Source organism: Oryzias latipes, chromosome 5 (assembly GCF_053564925.1).
Source record: "Oryzias latipes strain Hd-rR chromosome 5, Olatipes_Hd-rR_3.1".
Classification (NCBI taxonomy): domain Eukaryota; kingdom Metazoa; phylum Chordata; class Actinopteri; order Beloniformes; family Adrianichthyidae; genus Oryzias; species Oryzias latipes.
In genome coordinates this window covers 11731613-11749816 of record NC_136241.1, presented here as the reverse complement: position 1 = coordinate 11749816, position 18204 = coordinate 11731613, and the positions used below count along the sequence as shown (strand labels likewise).

Sequence of the window (18204 nt, the reverse complement as noted above, 5' to 3'; positions counted from 1 at the left end):
TTGATTATTATTCATCATTTAGTTCCCTCTGTTTTGTGCAGTGCGATTCATGTATTTTCACTCTTTCTCTCCCCTCCTGGGGAGTGGGAATGCTTCCAAATTCCAGTTGGCTAATCCGTGCTCCTGTTCCTGACGGTGTACCTCGTCTCTGGCTCATCTCTGCTTCTGCTCCTACACCTGGCTGTGGATCCTGCCTCTGGCTCGTCTCTGCTCTGTACCTGGCCGTGTACCTCGTCTCTGCTCCTGCTCCTACACCTGGCTTTGGATCCTGTCTACGGCTCGACTCCGCGCCCCCGGCCGTCCCCCCAACTTCGCCTGGATGAAGCTCGTCTGCTGGACTTTAAATGTGTAGTTGTAGTGTTAGATAAGTTAATTCTTCTCTATGAGTTCTGGTAAAACGCCTGTCCGTGCTGGGGGAGGATCCCTCCTTCATGTGGGCACCCCTGAGGTTTCTTCATTTTTTCCGGAATCCGTTTTTTTAGGAGTTTTTCCTTACCGCGAAGGAGGGTCTAAGGGCAGGGATGTCCAGTGTGGCTTAGTCAGTTTGTTAGTCAAATTTAGTATTTTCCTATTTTATTTTCTATGTATTCATGATCCTTTTGATTTTATGTCTAACTTTTTCAATTACCTATACGAAAGCCCATTGAGACGACTGTTGTTGTGAATTTGGGCTATACAAATAAAATTGAATTGAATTGAATTGGCGTGGACTTTGGCTCTTTGGCGTGGGCTTTGGCTCTTTGGCGTGGGCTTTGGCTCTTTGGCGTGGACTTTGGCTCTTTGGCGTGGGCTTTGGCTCTTTGACGTGGGCTTTGGCGTGGACTTTGGGTCCTTGGCGTGGGCTTTGGCTCTTTGGCGTGGACTTTGGCTCTTTGGCGTGGGCTTTGGCTCTTTGGCGTGGGCTTTGGCTCTTTGGCGTGGACTTTGGCTCTTTGGCGTGGGCTTTGGCTCTTTAGCGTGGGCTTTGGCTCTTTGGCGTGGACTTTGGGTCCTTGGTGTGGACTTTGGATCTTTGGTGTGGACTTTGGGTCCTTGGTGTGGACTTTGGCTCGTTGGCGTGGACTTTGGGTCCTTGGTGTGGACTTTGGCTCTTTGGCGTGGACTTTGGGTCCTTGGTGTGGACTTTGGCTCTTTGGCGTGGACTTTGGGTCCTTGGTGTGGACTTTGGCTCTTTGGCGTGGACTTTGGCTCCTTGGTGTGGACTTTGGCTCTTTGGTGTGGACTTTGGCTCTTTGGCGTGGGCTTTGGCTCCTTGGCGTGGACTTTGGCTCCTTCGCATGGGCTTTGGCTCTTCGGCACAGGCTTTGGCTCTTTGGCATTGGCTTTGGCTTTGAACGATGAATCCTTCATGGAAGCAGACGGACCGTCAATGGTGATGGACTAATATAGGTTGTCTGATTGAATGCTGAACAGGTGTGATATCAGCCTGTGCAATTCACACGTATCACAAAAGAGGGCTTAAATTAAAATAAATGGTTACCTGGAACAATCCTATGGCAGCTTGAAGTATTTAAAAAAAAATAAACTGAGCCCTGTACACATCCTACCAATCGGACGGTCCCCTTCACTTCGCTGACCAATCGAAAGGAGCCCTTTTATTTTGGATGCCCACCTCATGTGTAGAGTAACATTTATTGTCTTTTTTACTCTTATTTAATTAAAACTGTTGCAATAGATGATGTATGAAGTTGTTTCTTGTTTTGCTGTTTGTTCATGTTTCCCAAGTCATCACAATATTGGTCACTAATATTGCACATTGCAAGTTTTCCTCATATTGTGCAGCCTTACTATAGAGTTTATAGTTATTATGTTAAATACATTCGAACTGCAAATGAACCAGATGGATATTTGCATCCCTCCAGTATTGATTGCTTATAGCTCCAGGAAGTGTCTAAGTTGAGGTCTTGTAACAAAGATTTCTATAGATGCACTGTAGTTATACATTATTCATGCACTTTAGAGGGAAAAAGCAGAGCTATGTGAATTACACTGAAAAACACACTGCAGTTGCTTTTGGCAAACAGCTGATGGGAGAGCAAATGTACATTTCCGAGTTGCTTTATGGCCACAACAGAACCTTTTCTTGGAGTAATATGAGGTCAGCTGCTGTGTCACTTTTGACCAGTCAGAGCTAAAATAAGGGTGTAACGATTCATTTTAACAACAATTATATATATAAAGACATCAACACTATATATTGGTTCATTTTGAACAATTTGATCCGATTCACTGGCCTAAAATCGATCCAGGGCATCTTTAGCCAAACTTCCCCCAGTGTGGCTCAGAAATAAATACCTGGGTACTAAACAGGTGAAGTTTTCCAGATTCCTTGTCATCAATCATGACAAATCCATTCAGATTTTAGTTAAAGTTCAGCCCACTGCTGTTTTTCCACATCAAAATAATCCAAAGGGAACATTATTAGAACATTCTACCACACTGTATGGTCACATGACTTTGCTAAATTCAGTGTTTCCACACATTTGACTGGAATGATAGACTGATAATTTTTGTTGCCATCACTCGTGTGTCGTCTACTGGGAGGCATTTGTTTGTTTTTTACTTTATAGTAAAATAAATCCTCAATCCAAAATGGTATTTTCCAATATGGATACAATGGATTGATTTTATTTAGAAACACTTTTATTATGCTATAGGTCAATGCGGTTACCAACTTGCCTCAGACAGATCAATCTGGTTGGGTGGTAGGATTATAAATCAATTTATCAATGGTCCATTAATTGTTACACCCATACTTACTATAAAGCTTTTTCTTGCATGATATTGCTGCACACTTTGCTGAATAACCTCAGAGCTTTTAGTGCAGCAGAGAAAACTGGCAAATCATCACCAGAGCATATCAGAACTGCTATTGTGGAGGGGGGAAAGTGTTACTTTGGAGACATTTGAAGCAGGTGCATACATTCCAACAAGTAAAAGTGCATAAGACCCTTAAGACATGAAAAAGCTGAACAGAAAGGACTGCGTTCATCCACTCACCAGCTCTGGGGTTCAGGAGTGAGCTGCTGGTGAAGCGCAACAGAGAAACCAAAGAAGGTTCCCCGGTCTCCTAACTTGTGCAGTGTGTGAGTAGTGTCCAGGTTGAAGCACCAGACTTGACTGAAAAGCGCTAAAGCTGCCCAGATTAAGGCAGTCCAATGCCTGGATAAAGAAGATGAAAGGCAAACGGTGTTCCCATGTCCCTTTGGGGCTGCCATAGCAGGGCGCAGGTCCTCACGCGCAGCAAGTTCACTTCTAGACGCAAAAATGGTATTCCTTTTTATGGATCATGAGCTGAAAGAGAAGGGAGAAAAAAATCAAGCAAGAGTTTTGAGTTTTCCTGCCGTCTGTGAACGCCTCCCTGTGTTTGCCTCTGCGCTCCGTTTGCTGCTGTCAGTCTGCAGAGCGTTCGTGAAAACGGCTCCACTACTGTGATGTGTGAGTGAAGTGTGCGTTTCCCACAATGCATGTGCCCCCCCCCCCCTTCAGTGCTCAGAGGGAGACAGAGGACAAGTGCCTTGAATAGCCCGCTCACTCCTCCCCCTCTCCTCTCTCTTCTAAGTCCACCCCTCCGCCCCTCCTGGTGACTCCCCTCTCTCTCTCAGCTGACATCAACACTCCGGGTGCTTGTGCCAAAATACCAAGCAGGGTTGTCAGGATCTTAGGAAACGACTGGACAGAAGAAGAAAAAAAAACACCAGAGGGCTTTATGTGTTGAGTTCAGTGTCCCAGTAGGCTCCCCCTGCGGCCACTCAGATGGCCCCATTCAGTGCAATCGGGACAGGAAAGTTCTTCCGGACCCAAAACGTGTGGAAAGAAAAAAAACTTTTTCAAAAACTTAAACACAGCAACTGGATTCCAATAAAAGATCAGGAGAAAAAGTCTGAGAAATAAAAGGAAGACAGCAAAATATCACTTCATCCAGTCATCCATCCTCCCCCTGCTCATCTGAGACTGGGTTGTTGGGGCAGCAGTCTAAGCAAAGATGTCCCAACTTCTCTCTCCCTGGCCACTTCCTCCAGCTCCTCTGGGTGGACCCCAAGGCATTCCCAGGCCAGCTGAGAACAGTAGTTTTCCAGCATGTCTGGGGTCTTCCCCGGGGCCTCCACCCAGTGGGACATGCCCAGAACCCCTTCTCAAGGAGGCGTCCAGGAGGGATCTGGACTAGATGCCTGAGCCACCTTAGCTGACCCCTCTCGATGTGGAGGAGCAGAGGAGTGACTGAGCTTTTTTTACCCTATCTCTAAGAGAGCGTCCGGCCGCCCTGCAGAGGTAGCTCATTTCCGCCGCTCGTATTTGTTCTTTTCCCATCAAGCCAGTCCGGCTTGTTAGGACTCCTTCTTCATCTTTACAGCCTCCCTTACTTCCATTGTCCGCCACAGGGTTCAGAGATTGCCACCGCGACAGGCACCTAAGACCTTGTGATCCGAACAGCAGCAGAGACAACGTAAGTAGAAAACATGGTCCACTCGGACTCAATGTCCCCAGCCGCCATCAGTAGCTGTTTGAAAACCGGATGTGGGAGTTAAAGACCTCTCTGACAGAGTGACAGAGGGTTTTGGCAGATGTTCCCAAGTCTATCTGGCCTGCTTTCCTGCCAGCGAATCCAACTCCACCACCAGGTAGTGGTCAGCGGACAGCTCTGTCCCTCTCTTTACCCGAGTGTCAAAGACACAGCTGAAGGTCGCCTGAAACTACTTTGAAGTCGATCATCACTCTCCTACCTAGCTTGTTCGGATGCATGTGTACGGGGCAACAGCTAACAAGCCAAGAAACAACAGCAGGCTGAACTTTACGAAACTAATATGTAAATGGATTTGCCATTATTCTTATTTGCTTGTTTGTTTGTACACATATTCGATTTACACTTTATTATCTCACAAGAAATAGAAGGAATCTTTCTAACTTCACCTGCACTGTTATACCTCTTGCTTTAGGTTTAGGACAATCTATAAACTCTGTGCATAATCTACAAAAAGCGTTCAAAGGTTCCTTACCGTCACTCCATCAACGACAGGCATCTTTCCTCTTCACTTTTGAGCTCATTGAAGCAAATAAGCTGCAACCCTTTCTCCAGAACAGCGTCATGCCTTCGATGACACAAAGATTCAGCACAATGAGTCCCTTTTCCAGCATTTCTTTGTAGATCTGTTTTTTAGCCGGCTGCTGGCTTCAGTTCCTGCTTTCTCATGTGCCTCTCTTCATACTTACGCTACAGATTTATACAACGTAACTATCAACATTTCTACCATCTAACCCTGTGCATGAGTCATTGTCATATGAGACAGCATTCAGTCTCATGCACGTGATGTCACACTTTTACCCATAGAACTGGTTTTATTCTCAGACAGTTTGTTCTGATCAAATTAAAAAATCAAGTGTTTTTTTTTCTTGTGTCACATGTTGGCCTGATAAACACAAGAGCTCACTGTTTGTTTGCTCTGCATTCTGTTGAAGGATTTAAAGGCTAACATTAGCAAATGCAGCTTAAAGATTGAATTTTTTAAGTTTGTTTTTCTTTTGCACTTGATCCTGTATATTTGATGCATTCCTAACCCTTTAGGGCTTAGCGTATTAAAGTTAGGATATAAATAATTGCAATATTTCAGCAAAGCACCTGTTGTAGTCTAATTTAAAACCAATATGTAAAACTTTAGCACTTTGAGCTGGGTCATTTAAACTCCTATTGCAGAACCCCACTTTCCCACACACTCAAACTCGACTTTCATCAAATTTAGGTACTTGTCCGACTTTCTTTTGTGCAAATCCTTATTCTTCTTCTGTCCTTTAAATGTCAATATGACCTGTCTTTCAGATTGACTCGGACCAACCCTCCTCTTCCTCATCTAATCCCTTGGTCCTCTTCAGCTCCATCAATATCCTGCAGCTGTAAGTCTCAAGAGGTCAAATCATGTAGTTGCTGTAATTCCTGGCCAAAAACGATTGGAAGTGAAGTCAAAAAGTGCAAGGCTGATGAGTTCCCATTTTTAAGGTAAAAATAAAACTGTAATCATATTGATGTTTGATATGGATCAGGATGAGAAGGTTGGATTTATTAGAAAGCAGACAAGCCTATAAACAGGGCACAGAAAAAGCAGGAAGAAGCAGGTGGAAGCCTGAGCCTGAGGTAGAAGGTTAGGCCTAGCAGAGAGAAGGGGATTGTCGGGGTGAGCCAGGAAAACCGGCATCAAGGGAGCAGAGCCGAACCAAAACGGAAAATACGTCCGGAAGAGGGGTGTAACTTTTAACCAGATAATCCGTCTCTGTTGAGTCAGATTATGTGCAGCTGTCAGTGTGTCACATCAACTGTTCCCTGCAATAAAGTTCACGCAGGCAGCTGCACAGCAATTAACACAAACAGGTGAGAGACGGTGGGAGAAAAGCAGTCAGAAGCTAATTCTGAATGACAAAACTTGAAATGTTCTTCAGAATTAACAAGTGTTCTAATTGTGGTCTTAATTAAATGAAATCATTTGCTCTCTGGATGTTAATTTACTTTTATCTACTTTCAATTTTCATAAATGACATCATTTTACTAAAAAAGAAGGAGTAACCTAGACTTTTTATTAATTCATTTAGTTATAAAAGAAAAGACTGATAAAATGTTCTAAAGCTTATTTATAAACCAATTCATACACATCCAGTAGTTTTGCTTTGATATCTAACTGATTTTTCAGCAGAATAAACATTTTTTTATGAAAGTATTGCAATAAAGGGCTGCACTGATTGGGTTGAAAATTGTTTGAATCATAATAAAAGAGCTTAAATTTGGCCTCTTTGTTTCAAGAACATGCACAACTAGGAACTTATTTGCTTTTAGTCGTCTCTCTTTTGGTTCTGCTGTGTTACACAACTGCTTGTTGCAAAAATACACCTTGGAATTTGAGCACTCCAAATGTGAAGCCAAACACCTCATTTATGACTTTACTGACCAAATTCTGTCAAAAGAAGAAGCGCAAAGTTGGAAGACCTTTACCAAAGTTAAAATAAAATTAATATTTAGCCAGAAAGCTATGTTTATGATTCTGAACACACCAGCTTTTTAAGGGTAAAGCTGGGTTTCATGTTGTGTTATCTGGCGGTGCTTCATTACCAAAAGTAAAAAAAAAACTGTATGCAGTATGGAGTAAAATTTGTCAATAAAACTTAAAATAAAGAGTACAGTGATTTGTAAAAAGGCTATTTATCTAACTAGCCTAATACTAAAACATGCGGCTTTTGACTTTTTTATAGAGAAAAGTAAAAGCGGTCTTCTTGTTCTCTGACCTATAGGGGGGTACTGTCAAATTTGTCATCAGAAAATTAAACTTTTTGTGACCATAAAGCAGTTTTTTCTTCATCTTAAGGTGTCTCGAACACATTTAAGGTCTGAACCTCTGCCTCTTTCCTACATTTTCAAACTCTGAGTGATATTCTGTTTTAATAATAGACACACGGTTCAAACCCATTTTATTGAGCTGCTGCTTATTAACCAAACAAGTTAAGATATTCTCTTTGTGGGTCGTGTGAAAAAGCATTCAAAATTATAGCCAATAGTTTGAAACTTGGGATATTATAGATGTTTTTTTATACTAATTTTACTTTAAAAAAAATTAATTTCAAAAAAACTTTTAAAAGTTATGTGTTTTTAGCTTTTTGGTTGATTTTCTATACTTTTTTACTGCCTTTTTCTGCAACAGCAAACCTTTTGTATGGGTTTGGACTGCCAATGCTCCCACACATCATTTTTAGGTCAAAACGTGGCGAAAACGAGTGTTTTCCAACTCCCTTTTCACCCCACTTAAGGAATATAAAGGGCCCTGCAGAGCACAGTGGGATATAAAAAGACAAAAATGCTGAGAAATGGTCAGGACAAAAAAAAAGGAAAACTTCTTAATAGCTATTTAGGCTGGAGGCCATGCTTTCAGATAGAAAAATAGGTTAATCAAAGAGACAGAGAGAAGAAAGGATCAAAAAAAGGCAGAGATATTGAGCCGTAAAGATTATCTGCCACCATGGCATCTTACACTAGACCTCATTAGCAGTCTGAGCCACACTTCAAGGAGAGAGCTTATTTTAGATGGCAACAGCAGCAGCATGCACAGCCAGGGCCAGATTTCCCTATTTAGCCCCCCTTGGCCATTACTTTAATAACTGACATAGCTGCAGTCAGCACTATTACTGTATTGATTCATGGGCAGCACTAAAATAAAGGAAAGCTGTGCTCTGGTTATTATGGGATTAAATGCAAGCATGCACTCTCTACAGTCTGATTGCACTTGATCCTATAGGAGGAGGCTAAATGAAGTGCGAGGTTTTATCAGGCTGGTGATACCATTTTATGACAGTTTGTGTGGATTTAATCACAAAGCAGTTACATGAGTACATGATTAGTTTTAATAAATAACTGAAAACTTTCAGTTGTCTCAACAATTACATTTTTGCATGATATACTTTATAGTTTGAGTGGACTGAAACTGCTGATCATCATTTCTTGATATGCATTTGTCTCAGAATTTAACATCACAGAGAGCAACTAATCGCTGTGATCAGACAGTAAAATGAAGCTTTAACAATCAATTAGAACTCAAAGTCTGACATATTTTCAGCAATTAACTATTTATTTATCACAAAGTAAAACAAAAGGTGTGCCTACAGTGAACTGGATTATACATTTATAAGAATCTGAAACACAGGAACAAATGTGTGTGTAAAGTACGGTAATCATATTACTGTGGGGAAGGACCTACCAAGTAAATTTGGTTCATTACAAGTTTAAAGTGAATCAAGGGCGACCTCTACTGGTATTTTGTTTAGTTAAAAATAAAATAATGCTGCAAATGTGCAACAGAAGAGAGGGAAGCGAGTGAGCATATAAATTCTTAGTCACACAAGTTTGTGTCGGTTGGAGCTAGATGTCAGTAGGAATTAAACAAAACAAAACAATGTAGCAAAATAACATCAAATTTAACTTAAGGAAAAATCCAAACGTAAGCAAAAAGCCAACTGTGTCAACAAAGTAGAAGAATCAGACATATTCTGATGCTTCACATGCTTGTACAATTCTCCCACATTTCCATGGCTATTTTGGTATCTGAAGTATAACAAACATTTTCTACAAGAAGCATCAAAGTGTCAATTTGAAAGTTTTTTTCTTTTTCTTTTTTGCTTAAGAAATGTATACAAATAAATATATTTATTAAAGTTTTTTTTAAAGGTGTTTAAGATTTTTTGTTTTAATAAAATGTATCCCAGTGAGGCTTTTTCCCATATTATGTATTTTTGAAAGTCAGCTCTGGCTCAGGGGTGTGGAGTATTCCACAGGTATACTTTCTTCTGATTCCCTCTAATCCTAAATCCAAATAAACTTCATGAACGACAAAAAGCTGTTTTTTAAAACCCTAGTTTGAGTTTTAACAAAAGCACATCTGACAAGTCAATTTAAATCAGAAATTGTCTTCTCAACTTTTCCCCAACCAAGAGTTTTTGGATTACCAACATCAACTAAAAGCACAACATCTCTACTCTTTGGGTTTTCTTTTGAGTCTCTCTTGTAAAAGAGGAAGATATTCCTTTGTTCAGTGCTTCCAAAAGATATTGAACAGATCCTTTATCTGCTTTCTTCTTTTTCTGGTTGTTGTTAGTGAGGCAGAGGAGCCGTCGTCAGACTGTGAATGTGTGTGTGGGGGGACTGTGACTGTAAACCTTCAAGGAAGGTAGAAAAGTACAAAAGGTAAATGTCATTTATAATTTACCATTCTGGCACGTCCTCCATGCAAAATACACCTGGAGGCAAATACAGTTGTCCTTCAAGAAGAAGTAAATGGTTTGGCTACTGTGCTTCTGGACCATTCATGTAATTTGACACTCTATATTACAGAAGGACAAAAAGTATTTAGACAGCCACCAATCGTCCAAGTTCTTCCACTGTAATGTTCATCATAGGCGTGCCTCAACTATGAGAGACAAAATGAGAAAGAAAATCAAAAAAATCACATTTTGTGATTTTTAAAGAATTTATTTGTAGATTATGGTGGAAAATCAGTATTTGGTCAATAACAAAAGTTCAACTCAATACACTGTAATATTCCCTTTGTTGGCAATGACAGCTGTCAAATGTGTTCTGTAAGTCTTTACAAGGTTTTCACAAACTGTTGCTGACATTATGGCCTATTCCTCCATGCAGATCTCCTCTAGAGCAGTGATGTTTTGGAGTTGTCGCTGGGAAACATGACCCTTTAACTCCCTCCAAAGATTTTCTATGGAGTTGAGATCTTGAAATGCTTCTTAGAAAGCCACTCGTTCGTTATTCGTGCAGTGTGTTTGGGTTGGCTGTCATGCTAAGAGACCCAGCCACGTTTCATCTTCAATACCCTTACTGATGGAAGGAGGTTTCTTTGGATGCAACTCAGCATTCTTTCTCCTCTAAACACAACAAGTAGAGTTCGTACCAAAAAGTTCTATTTTAGTTTCATCTGACCATATAGTACTTTCTCCCAATCCTCTTCTGGATCTCCAGCAAACTTTAGACGGGTCTGCACATGTACTGGCTTTAGCAGGGGGACACGTCTGGCACTGCAGGATTTGAGTCTCTGGCAGCGTGGTGTTACTCCGGTCCCAGCTCTCTGCAGGTCATTCACCAGGACCCCCCGTGTGGTTTTGGGATTTTTGCTCACCATTCTTTTGATCATTTTGACCCCACCATAGGTGAGATTTAGCGGGGAGCCACAGATGGAGGGAGATTATCAGGGGTCTTGTATGTCTTCCATTTACTAATAATTGCTCCAACAGTTGATTTCTTCATACCAAGCTGCTTATCTATTGCAGATTCAGTCTTCCCAGCCTGGTACAGGTCAACATTTTTGTTTCCGGTGTCCTTAGACAAATCTTTGGTGTTGGCCATAGTGGAGTTTGGAGTCTGACTGTTTGAACTTATGAAGAGGTGTCTTGTCTATAGGTAATGAGTTCAAACCGGTGTCATTAATACAGTATAGGTGACCAAATACTTATTTTCCACCATAATATACAAATAGATTCTGTAAAACTCAATGTGTTTTTCTCGATTTTTTTTTCTCATTTTGTCTCTCATAGTTGAGGTAAACCTATGATGAAAATTGCACAATTGGAGGCTGATTAAACACTTTCTTTACCCATCGTAGGCCTTCCACTAACAATTGCCTCAACTTTACAATTTTAAGTATGAGGGCACTTGTCATCAAAAATCTGTTGCTTTAGGATCTGGTCAAGAATTCTGCTCACAGATTTAATCTTTCCCAGACAACTTCAAAGTATGATCCTGTAAGCATGTTGATTATAAAAGCACTCCGTCTTCTTCCCACAGCCAAAAAAGTGCTTCATAGGTTAGTCGGCCACTCTAAATTGTTCCTTGGTGTAAATATAAAAGTGTGTGATGGTTGTGTGGCCCTGCGACAGACTGGCGATCTGTTCAAGGTGTACCCCGCCTTCACCCATCAGTAGTCTGATGGTAGAATCTGCTTGTGGAGTCTCAGATCATTTTGAAAACACTTTATTTTGATCGATTTGATCATAATCTGTGTCATAAGATGGAGGTGCAATACCTAAAATGCAGGAGACCAGGCATGTTGACAGAAACTAAAACATTTAATAAATTAACCAGAACATAACAAAAACCACAGAGTAACAAAAAGAGCACCAGGGCAGCAGGGCTAAATGAAGACAGCTGTGAATCACCATAAACCCGAAACATAAAAATCCCTCTCCTCAGGAGCAGGCAGGAAGAGGAGCAGCCCCGTCAACTCTCCCCAGAGACAGCAAACACGAAGGAGAGGAGCAGCCACGGTGACCCTCCTCTGGGACGGAAAAGGTGACCAAGGGGATGAACAACAACCATCCTCAGAGTGCATGAAGAGGACCAGCCGTGCCAACCACCCCCCTCAGGAAAAGACCTGTGAAGAGGAGCGGCCCTTGCAATCCCACTCAGGAATGGGTTGGCTGGACTGGCATGGCGTGGCCCAAAACAGACTGCAGGAAATCCTTTAACTGACGTGGCGTGGCAAGGCATGACGTGGAGTGCAGGGGCAAAAACTTGCCGTTGCGGCAAAGATCCTCCTGCCTGGTTCAGGATGGTCAGGTCATACTTGGCAGGAACTGTTGGACAAGGACCCAAAATGCAGATCAGGCTAATTGTCAAAAACGTAAACATTTCATACATAAACTTAAACATGACATAAACTAGGTATCTACAAAAGAGTGACAAAGCAAAGAACCGACACTGAAGAACTGAAAACCAGAAACATATTTACACTTAGGGTAAATAACTGAAACAGAAAACGTTGTGGAACATCCATCCATCGAACAAACAATTTTTTAACCCGCTTTGTCCCTTTCGGTATCATGGGTTTGCCAAGGACTGTCCTAGCAATTGTTTGGTAATGGCTGAAAGCAGGGTCCACTCTGGACAGGTCGCCAGTCTGCTGCAGGGCAAACAATCACTCCCCCACACACTTATGATATGTGTTGGACTGGGGAAGGAATTCGATATGGCTGGAGAAAACCAACACATGCATGGTGAGAACATTCGGGCCAGAGCCTTATCAGAGTGAGGCGACTGCACCAGCCACTGTGCCACTGCCCAGCCCCTTTGGAAGATCACCAACCTGACATCTGTTGTGACTGACAGGTTTGCTCAAAACAGAACATGAGCAAAAACCAAAACATATAACTGACTAACTGCTTTTCTACAAGAACTCCATACCTCATGCAATATCAATGTATTACTCTGGTTAAATCAACTCCAATCAAAACAAAAGCAAATCATTTTTTTCACTGCTCAATAGACTCACCCAGCCGTCCGACTTTTTGCCTCCCCACATGTACTATACTGACACCTGTAACTCTCTCATACTACTTTTTAATAAGAATAGCCATCAATCAACACCTCAGCTGTTTCTTGACCAAACTTTTCCTATTTTCCCAGCTTTTTTCTGGTCTTCAGCCCACCCAGTTCCTTATAAATCTAATCCGTACTTCAAAGCCTTTCACCTGCTAGCTCGATCCCATCAACTCAACCCTTGTTAAAGATCCACTCCAATTAAAATCAGGTTTTTGGTGTTCTTGTGGCAGACAAAAAAGATGCTCTATGAAAAAGCTTGTAGCAGTGACATGGGTGCTACAATCAGCAGGCTAAACGCTCCCTGACACCTCCCTCCACTGGTTTCCCTCATACCTCTCCGGCCGTGCTCAGTTTGTCCAGTTCAAAAGCCTCTGCTACAAGCCTTCTGCCGTTACTTCAGACGTGCTCCACGACTCTGTCCTGGGACCTCTCGTCTTCATCCTAGCCTTTCTCTTGGTAATAACTTCCAAAAGTTTAATATTTAGTTTCATTACTTTGCTGATGACATCCATCTTATAATCTATCAGGCAAACCCAATTCTGCACGTTCACCATCGCTCCAACTGCCTTTTCACCACTAGATCTGGATTCATCAGTAATTTCTTAAAACTAAGCAGTGACAAAATCAAGCTCCTTATTTTAAGAACTGAATCTACTCTTTCTGATATGAATTTGTTTTTTTCTGTACAAAGACGGCACTCTGGCCCCACCGTCCCCTCAGGCAAAGAGTCTGGCTGTCATCTTTGATAGTACATTCTCCTTTTAATCTCACATAAATTATTTCACTCGGTCAGAACACTTTCACCTTCACAATATTGATTGTCTCCGACCCTCCCCCACTCCTCACTCCACATCTATTCTTGTCCCCACCCTTGTTAACTCTCATCTCGATTATTGTAACTCCCTTCTCTATTGTCTTCCATAAGATTCCATCCATAAAATTCAACTGGTCCAGAACTCACCAGACGCATCACAACTAAAACTCCTTTTCACTACATCACCCCCATTCTCCACCAACTTCATTGGCTCCCAGTAAACCGTTGGATTGAGTACAAAACTCATTTTGAAAGCCATCCACAACCTTGCCCCTTCATATGTTTCATATCTCCTCCAAATGTCCAACCCTTCCCGTTCCCGCAGACTCTCTTCCTCCATTCCTGACTGAGCCACTTCAGCACCATGGGGAGTAGATGTTGTTCTGTCCCGCAACTCTGAAACTCTCTCTATGTGCCAAAAGCAGCACTTCAATGTCTATGTAAACACTGAAGTCCTCATGTCTTGGCAACTTCAAACACATTTTAGCTTTAATGGGGTTTCTCAGCTTTACGTGGTCTTGTAGTTTTAGTGATAAAGCAGACATCTTGCTCTGGAGCACAAGTTGATAAAGAGTTTGGTTCAGGTAAAATTTCTTCTGTTTCCCATCAATCCCAAATCCAAATGAATTTCATGAATGACATGGGACTGTCTTTGGAATGGCTCAGTAAAACACCTGAATGGCTTCGCCGTTTACTCCTTTACTGAAGCTCACATCTGGTGCAACCATCAACTATAAGTGGACTTCCGGGTACAACTAAATAAAGTCAATTCAGTCGCCATTGTTTTGTAATACTGACGCCACCATGTTGGAGTCAGACACGAGTTGACATTTCTATGGCAACCACTCTCGCCAATCAGGAGTGAGCTTGTTGGAAGTCCCCATCCCTTTCACTGAAAGTGGACCCTGGAGAATTTGTCAATCTGTCGACTGTTCCGCGTGAGACCAAATACTGTTATTGCTGCATCTGATTGGCCAGTTTCTAACTTGAATAAATTAAACTAGAGAAAAAAAATAATTAAAAAAGTTATGATTCACAAGAACTTGTTAAAAAATGGATCAGAGCAAGAATAGTCATTCTGACCATTACAATAACTGAGTAATAGCTGTTTATCTCTCAATAGAAGTCTATGGGACTTTGGCTTTTTGCAACCAGCTGGTACTTCCTGTTTGGAATGCGAGGGGGAAAGGGTCACTTAGTCCACTTCTCTACAGTCAATGGGGTGCAACACAACAAAAAACACTTCCTATCCAAGTTGCTAATTTTTAAATTAAATCCCTTTTTAAGTTTGAGTTATAGCGTTGCTGGCAATCAATTCATAACACGTCACATGACTGGTGCTTACAGAGGGGTTGTAGGGTGGCTGTGCAAGCTCCTCTGTATATGATGGTGGTGGTGTTTCAGGTTCGCCGGTCGAATTTATATGGTACATTGGCAGTCCATGTGTGAAATCAACTGTGACTGGATCCGCTGAAACAACAAAGCACAACCATTCAATGTAGTTTAATTTAAAAAAAAAAGCTGTTTTTATTAACTTCACTTTGTGTTCATTTCCATATTTGGTACTCATAATTATTTCAGACATCGGTTGTAAAGAAAGACGTTTCAAAAGTATTATCAGAAATGATGACATGAGGAATTAAGATCTTAGATTTTGAGTACCGGTAGTGAGTTTTTGTGTTAAAGAAAAAAAAACTATACAAACCTCCCACAATCCACATAAAAAGGAATTACACTCTAAATCACATGGTTGTGCCTCCCTCAGCTGCAGCTGTAATCCTCGAGTTTTTCTTGAACCAAGCAATTATTCATTCTTCTCAGAACTCGGCCTTGGAAGAGATTTCTGTCCAGTCTTTGTTATGAGATTGAGTCATTACTTCTGTGTTGTTTTTTTCCCCCTCTTGGATGAGTCACTGCTATGCTCTTGGGGGAATTTTGTCAGGCCACTCCTGGAAAACTGCTTGTGGAGAATCCTTAATAATGGGTTTAAAAGTCACACAGCATTTACTACATTTCCTTTCTGGATGTTTTTATGTAAATGTCTTTATTTCTCATCTGTTTCTGAACTGGATCCAACCTTTTCCATTATTATAAATAACGTTTTCTTTTCTTCAGCAAAAGACGATCCTGTCCAAAAGTTTAAATATTTTTATAAAAAGGGAATATGGAGGTTAACAATGTTGGTGCTTATTTTTCAACGTGGCATGCCTGTTTTGACAGATGTTTTTCCTCGTCACAGAAGGCAAACAACGTATTTACTTTGCCCCTCGTTTTCTCTTAACTTTTCTCTCAATAGAAAAGAAAAGAAAAAGATTTCCCCATCATTTTAGTTTGTAGTTATTCGACCCAAAAGAATAGATAACAATATTAAAATTAAGTCATTGAAACACAAAATAAGGTGTATCTGTGTCCAATTTAAAAAAAACCCCACAGAAGATAACTAATCAAACAGTTTAGTATAGTTTTAAATAATCAAAAATGTGAGCGACCCCTCATTGGTGTCAAATAAGTAAGCATTACCATCTTAATACCACATTTTGGGTTATATTACCACTAACTCTGCTTAACTAGGGCCCTAATTGTGTGTTGAGGGTTTGCTCAAACTTTAGTACAGGTCTTGAGAGGTTAATTTCATCTACGCAAACTTTAATGCCTGTTTTAACAATATTTATCAGTAAAGTAAGTTAAAGCTACAGGCCGTTCTCATGTCAATAAGTTTCACTTACTGGAGTCTATGTAAGAGGGTGGGGGTGCTGTGGGCATGGGCGGGCCCTCAAATGCTGACACAGGCTGATATCCTGCATTGGATGGCTGGTTAGCAGATTGTGGTTGTGCAGGCTGGGACGCGTTGACGGCACTTCCATAAGCTGAAGAAAGTCACAATCAGTGTAAGTGAGGATTTCACTGACAAATGCAGAGAAGTGATATAAAGATTCAAGAAGAGTTAAAAACAAAACTCCTCTTTGTTTGAATGAAAGTCAAACAAATGTGCATCTTACAGCGTGGGCTGTGTCCTTTTCGACATTTCCGGTAGCACAAACAGCAGGGAGCCAAACAGCAGATGAGCAGAGTCACAGCGAGGATGACAGGAATTAAAGTTCCAACGATGATTCCCACAAGCACAGCAGTGCTAACAGAACTGCAACAGGCAGCCAATAGGAAGGAAAGATGAGGGAAAACAAAAAAAACACACATCTGTTTTATGAAACACAATGGTTATGTAAAACAGAACATTTTCATGTCTTTTCTTTTTTTATTTCACGGACTGTGACATTTTTTGAACTTCTGCTTAGTGGAAAAAGATGGACACACCTTTCAAAACACTGTTCCTGTTTTTCCTGAGTGAAGCGGAGTTTCTTGTCATTGCAGCAGTTCTTGAAGCTACAGTCCCCACAGCAGTACTTGGAGCACTGCCTTGCTTCGTGGAAGTTGCCATCCATGTCTCTGTAGCTGATACACAAATCACCTTTACAACACAAAGATTAATGTGAGAAATGAGGCAAAAAACCCATGTGAAAGCAAAAGGAACCAGAACCAGACCTGACAACAGTTCCATTCCAGAACACTATAACATTTTTACTGCTAAACTTTTGACTCACTTTGCTACTGCTTACATGTCAACAAAAACATTGAAAGAAATTGTCTTCTGGTTAATTCAATTCAATTGAAAAAAAACAAGGCTTACCCCATACTGTCCGAAGCAAAACAACACAAAAAACACACAAAGTGCGGCCTGAGACACCTGGGACCATGACTCCTGTGACGATGTGGAGACATATGACAGAAATGGAGTCTGAATCCTGGGTGAGACAGTTACTCCAGTTTGTGTGGGACCCAACCCTGTAGTTTGTAAACCAACAACATTCCTATCTACACGGGTAACACTCTCACCTGGATTACCATGAAAGACAGTATAAAGGGGAGATGCATGGACGTTTAACTGTTAATCCATCAAAGGTTTGAGTAGGTTTTGAACGACAAGTGCAGAAATTTAATGCAACATTTTTGGAAAATATAGGTTTTGTGGGGTTTTTTCAAAAAAAAATTTCCAATTTACCACTGTTCAGATTAAATATACTAAAAGGCATATTTTATTGTTTTACCTACAGTTGGGATTGCACTGGAAGAGATGGTGTAGCCCAGAAGAACCAAAGTGGACCATGTAGACGCTCTAAAACTTAATGTGCATCGTCTGGCAACATGTGGATGTGCTTGGTGGCTCCACCCAGGTTTGCTCTTTAACCAGTTTCATTGCAATTTTTTCCCCCCAGTGCATCCATTCCCTGCACCCTGTCCTAGGTTTGGATCACATGTGGTACAGTCTAAGCACACTGCGAAAACAAGCCCCTAGAAATAAGTCAGTCTCCTCCCATTGTTATTTATTTATTTATTTTTTTGCTTATTTAAAAAAAAAACTGCCCATAGGGGTAAGAAAAATAGTTTTACCACTACTGTTCCTAGGCCAAATAAGATAGAACTTTTCCAGCTTCTTCCAGTTGGAAAACAGCCAGAACATTGACCTACAGGAGGGCATCTG

At 41.1% G+C, this 18204-nt stretch overlaps 2 protein-coding genes across 6 annotated transcripts in view; both read right to left on the bottom strand.

The window, feature by feature from the left end:
* The window catches only part of itga7 (integrin, alpha 7), a 51181-nt gene extending 46048 nt beyond the window's left edge, over positions 1-5133 (bottom strand). For 3 of the 4 annotated variants that reach the window (XR_908788.4, XR_013655952.1, XM_011474858.4), the window contains exon 1: positions 3001-3515. Coding sequence is in view for 2 of the 4 variants with exons in the window: in XM_011474858.4 (XP_011473160.1) it covers positions 3001-3218 (218 nt within the window). In the remaining 2 variants the exon portion in view is untranslated. Of the gene's footprint in view, positions 1-3000; positions 3516-4997 lie in introns of those variants that run through there. The other variant, XM_078947084.1, reaches the window with a different exon arrangement.
* Positions 5134-11582: 6449 nt separating this feature from the next.
* LOC101159092 (uncharacterized) lies at positions 11583-17530 on the bottom strand. Of its 2 annotated transcripts, none has more exons than XM_078947088.1 (6): positions 17353-17530; positions 16980-17117; positions 16667-16806; positions 16394-16534; positions 15013-15137; positions 11583-12108 (listed from the first exon to the last, which is right to left on the bottom strand). In XM_078947088.1, exons 1-6 carry the CDS (start codon positions 17442-17444, stop codon positions 12088-12090), a joined length of 657 nt encoding a protein of 218 aa, XP_078803214.1. In that variant the 5' UTR covers positions 17445-17530; the 3' UTR covers positions 11583-12087. The 2 variants fall into 2 exon arrangements, with proteins under 2 accessions (XP_078803214.1, XP_004068715.1); XM_004068667.5 differs by having other exon boundaries at positions 16980-17133; positions 17353-17509.
* Between the last annotated feature and the right edge of the window lie 674 nt (positions 17531-18204).

Bases quoted from the DNA above. Each gene is read 5' to 3' on its own strand.
- LOC101159092 (XM_078947088.1), bottom strand. From the start codon at position 17,444: ATGTCTCCACATCGTCACAGGAGTCATGGTCCCAGGTGTCTCAGGCCG. The intron at 17,118-17,352 runs GTAAGCCTTGTT...TTTGTGTATCAG, and splicing joins TTTGCTTCGGACAGTATGGG to CTACAGAGACATGGATGGCA. The intron at 12,109-15,012 runs GTAAGCACCAGT...CTTGTCCAACAG, and splicing joins AGCCACCCTACAACCCCTCT to TTCCTGCCAAGTATGACCTG.